Here is a 4,615-nt window from a genome sequence, read left to right on the forward strand (position 1 = left end):
ATAGACAATATAGGAACGTGTAGATGCAACTTGAGTGTTTATATTACTCGCTGGTATGCTAGAGGATGGAGGATCGTCAGTGGATGTACACGGGCCGATCTAGTCAGAATTCGTTGACCGATGAATGGATAAACAAGACCGATGCTTTCTTGGAACGGGCATTTGCAAGGATCAAAGGAGGAAGAGAAACTTGGTGTCCGTGTAGCAAATGTGGAAACATGCGTCGGCAAACCAAGTTAGGAATGGGTAAACATCTTGTTAGGCACGGATTTACGTCAGACTATACCATATGGATCTACCATGGTGAGGTCGATCGTGGGAGGGACGAGGTCATCAGACAACGTATCGAGCAATATGATGATGACGCCGGGGTGGGAGACATGTTAGATGACTATCATGAAGCTCATAGGGAGGAGGAGCCCGAGGCTACCGCAAAGGCGTATTACGACATGTTGTCTGCGGCACAACAACCCCTTCACGGGCATACCAAGGTCTCTCAACTGGATGCCATTGCACGTCTAATGGCCGTGAAGTCCCAGTTTAGCTTGAGTCGAGACGCCTTCGATATTATGTTGACAGTTTTTGGGAGCCTGCTCCCGGAGGGTCACATCTTGCCAAAGTCTATGTATGAGGCACAAAAACTTCTTCGTGCACTTAAGATGCCATACGAGCAGATACATGCTTGCCCGAAGGGATGCATCTTATTTAGGAAAGAATATGCGGAAGCCAAGCACTGTGTGAAGTGCGAATCATCTAGATTCCTGGAGGTAGACTCTGGTGACGGTCAGAAGAAGCAGCTTGCAATCCCTGTGAAGATTCTACGGTACCTTCCCTTCATACCAAGGATCCAACGGCTGTACATGTGTGAAGAATCCGCAAAACAAATGACATGGCATAAAAACGGACGTCGATACAATGCTGACAAGCTGGTACATCCATCCGATGGTGAAGCCTGGACAAAGTTTGATGCCATTTATGATGAGAAAGCTCGAGAGGCTCGTAATGTACGTGTTGCGCTCGCAACAAATGGGTTCAATCCGTATGGAATGGCGGCTGCCCCGTACACATGTTGGCCTATGTTTGTTATCCCCCTGAATCTCCCCCCTGGTGTCATCTTTCAGCGACAAAACATATTTTTATCGTTGATAATTCCAGAACACCCAGGGAATAATATGAGTGTGTACATGGAGCCTCTGATAGATGATTTGGTCCGTGCATGGGAGGAAGGGGTATGGACATACGACCGGGCTACACGGACAAACTTCAAGATGCATATTTGGTACCACTACTCCCTGCATGACTTGCCGGCATATGGTATTTTCTGTGGCTGGTGTGTTCACGGGAAGTTCCCCTGCCCAGTATGCAAGGCTTCAGTGAAGTTCACTTGGTTGACCAAGGGTGGCAAGTATTCTTCATTCGATAAACATCGACAATTCCTTCCTCCTGACCATCCTTTCAGAACAGATATTAGAAATTTTACGAAAGATGTCGTAGTTAATGAGCCCCCACTGCAGATGTTGACCTTAGCCTTGGTTCGTGCTCAGATAGACGCTCTTGAGGTCAATAATCATGAAGGTGGGTTTGTGGGATATGGCGAGCAACATGCTTGGACTCAGAAGTCTTGCTTGTGGAATCTCCCCTATTTTTACGATCTTCTTCTCCCACATAATATTGATGTTATGCACACTGAAAAGAACATCGCTGAGGCAATTTTTGGTACAATCATGGACATTCCTGACAAGACAAAGGATAACGTTAAGGCTAGAGTGGATCAAGCAAGGTTATGCAACAGACCAAAGCTAGACATGATGCCTCCTAGAGCCGGCAAGTCGTGGAGAAAGCCTAAGGCCGATTTTGTCCTGACGAGGGCCCAAAAGAGGGAGGTATTAGAATGGTTCCAAACGTTAATGTTCCCTGATGGGTATGCAGCGAATTTGAAGAGGGGAGTGAACCTAGCTACTATGCGAATCAACGGGCTCAAAAGTCATGATTACCACGTATGGCTTGAGCGCCTACTCCCGGTGATGGTTCGAGGCTATGTACCTGATAATGTCTGGCAAGTGCTAGCGGAGTTGAGCAATTTCTTCCGTCAGCTTTGTGCTAAGGAATTATCTCGGACCGTGGTTGCAGAAATGGAAAGAATGGCGCCTGTGTTGCTCTGTAAGTTGGAGAAGATATTTCCGCCTGGCTTCTTCAATCCGATGCAGCATATGATTTTGCACCTCCCGTATGAAGCACGAATGGGGGGGCCTATGCAGGGTCGTTGGTGCTATTCAATTGAGAGATGTCAAAAGGTCCTTCGAACTAAATGTAAAAATAAATGCAAAATTGAAGCATCCATTGCAGAGGCATACATTCTGGAGGAGGTGTCAAACTTCACAACCAAATACTATGCTGACAACCTTCCTAGCGTGCACAATCCACCCGCTCGTTATAATGACTCAGAAGTTGAATCGAGCCTTAGCCTTTTTCGAGGACAACTTGGAAGTGCAAGTGGTGCGACACAGAAGAAATTGAAACATAAAGAGTGGCGCACTATCATGCTGTATGTATTGACCAACCTTGCCGAGGTGGAGCCGTACATACTGTAAGTTGTCAACAAACTAGTTTGTTCTCAATTAATCACTATTCTGGGATCAACTCTCATGTTTCTCGTTGGTACAGGGAATTTCATCGTAAATTCTGGCGTAATTCAAGGGAACCTACCCCGCACGAAGCCAAGACCCTTCTTCAAAAGGGTGCGGGTAATGGAATGCCCGATTTTATTTCTTGGTTCAAACATAAGGTACAATCCAATTTCGCTCGTTCATGATTACCACGTTCCAAGTTTGCCGTACATGCGAATAATATAACGAACCACCCTACTTCAACTTGCAGGCTCAAACCGATTCGTCTATAAATGTTGAGGTTAGACAGGTTGCCGATGGCTGTGCCTACAGGGTCAGATCTTTTACCGGTTATGACGTAAATGGTTATCGTTTTCACACAACAAGCCATGAGCAGAGTCGGCCCAATCGAAGAACGACAAATACCGGAGTATTCACGCTAGGCTCTGATGGTGTCGAGTACTACGGAAGAATTGAAGAAATATACGAACTCACTTTTCATGGTTGCAAAGTTCTTAATCCAGTCATATTCAAATGCCATTGGTTTGATCCATCAGTCGTGAGACGGGCACCTAATCTTGGGTTAGTCGAAATTCGGCAATCATCCGTCTTCCAAGGAGACGATGTCTATATTGTGGCTCAACAGGCCACGCAAGTTTATTATTTGTCATACCCGTGCCAAACTGACGATCGTCTGAAGGGTTGGGATGTTGTGTACAAGGTATCGCCACACGGTAAACTACCTGTACCAAATAATGAAGATTACAACATTAACCCCAACACATATGACAGAGATTTTTTCCAAGAAGATGGGCTCGAAGGGATTTTTGAGATTGATTTAACCGACGCTTTCGCAATGGAAGTAGACAATGAAAGGGTTGTTGACGATGACGCTGGAGAGGAGGTTCATAATATGAAGGAGTTAGAATTACTTCAGCGGTTACAGTTAGGACAGGACATTGATGATGACGCTGAAACTTTGGAGCACGGGAATGATTTGTTTGACACGCGTGACAGTGACGATGAGACTTATGATCCAGCTAATCCCGATCATGACGACTATTTCTAAGACATGTATGGATCGTAATAATTTATTTATTATTTGTCATACCATGTTATTTTTGAATTATGTTTTATTTATATATGTGCTGATTGGTTTACTCTTGGCAAATGCAGGTGATTGAACAATGGTGGGCGGTACGAGGAAGATCGCAGCGCTTTACGAAAAATTAAAAGCTGCAGCTTCCGGGTCAGGTACACGGTCAGACGCATCGAGAGGTCGAGGAAGGCGTCGAGGGAGGGGTGGAGGCAGGGGTGACGTACCCGTGGAGGAAGTGGTGGGGGCACAGGTCTTGGCTAGAGGCAGGGGTCGGGGCAGGGGTCGAGGAAAGGGTAAAGGGGTAAGGGCCCCGTCGCCTGTGCCTTCGTCGTCGTCGTCGGAGGAGGAGGAGGAGGAGGTACCCTCCGCGCACGTCTCTAGTGACGAGGCGGAGGTACAGGAGGAGCAGGAGCAGGAGGGGGAGGAGGCAGGGGAGGAGGGAGGGGAGGAGCAGTCCAAGATCTGGTTGCGAGGTCCCTCATCCCTCCCGAGGCGACCCATCCCTCTTCATTTACGCCCCCTGATTCAACCCGCTGGGGCAAAGTAAGTTTCTTCACATTTTCTCTGTACTTTTGATATGTTCAAACTCACATATTAATCACTTGTGCAGGAGTTGGACTAAGCTCAGTGGGGGTGCCCACAACCGCAAGGTCAACGGCATCGTCGGTCTTTTGTGTAGGCTACACTTCCCCGGTCTAGTGGTCTTCGCCGGACAGGAGGAGCCGGCCTACACGTGGGACCACTACGTCGCTGCCGCCGACGTCGGTGATCGTGACCACAGGCAGTTTGCGAACAAGGCGGAGCGGGTGAAGGCCGAGCTGTGGGTAAGTCTTCGCAGCACTACATTGCTTAATACATTCTTGATATAATAATTGTATGCTTGCCGTCTATACGCAGGACTTTTATAGAT

General features: G+C 47.3%; 1 protein-coding gene across 1 annotated transcript; it reads left to right on the top strand.

Annotated features, from left to right (window-relative positions):
* The first annotated feature begins 789 nt into the window (after positions 1–789).
* On the top strand, positions 790–2,679 carry LOC140222258 (uncharacterized). The gene is made up of 2 exons (XM_072292426.1): positions 790–2,150; positions 2,665–2,679. The coding sequence occupies exons 1-2, from the start codon at positions 861–863 to the stop codon at positions 2,677–2,679; spliced, it is 1,305 nt and encodes a 434-aa protein (XP_072148527.1). The 5' UTR covers positions 790–860.
* Positions 2,680–4,615: the final 1,936 nt, after the last annotated feature.

The sequence above is a fragment of the Setaria viridis genome, chromosome 3, assembly GCF_005286985.2.
Source record: "Setaria viridis chromosome 3, Setaria_viridis_v4.0, whole genome shotgun sequence".
In the NCBI taxonomy this organism is placed as follows: Eukaryota; Viridiplantae; Streptophyta; class Magnoliopsida; order Poales; family Poaceae; genus Setaria; species Setaria viridis.

Coding starts and splice junctions, on each gene's coding strand:
- LOC140222258 (XM_072292426.1), top strand. CDS start 861: ATGTGTGAAGAATCCGCAAAACAAATGACATGGCATAAAAACGGACGT.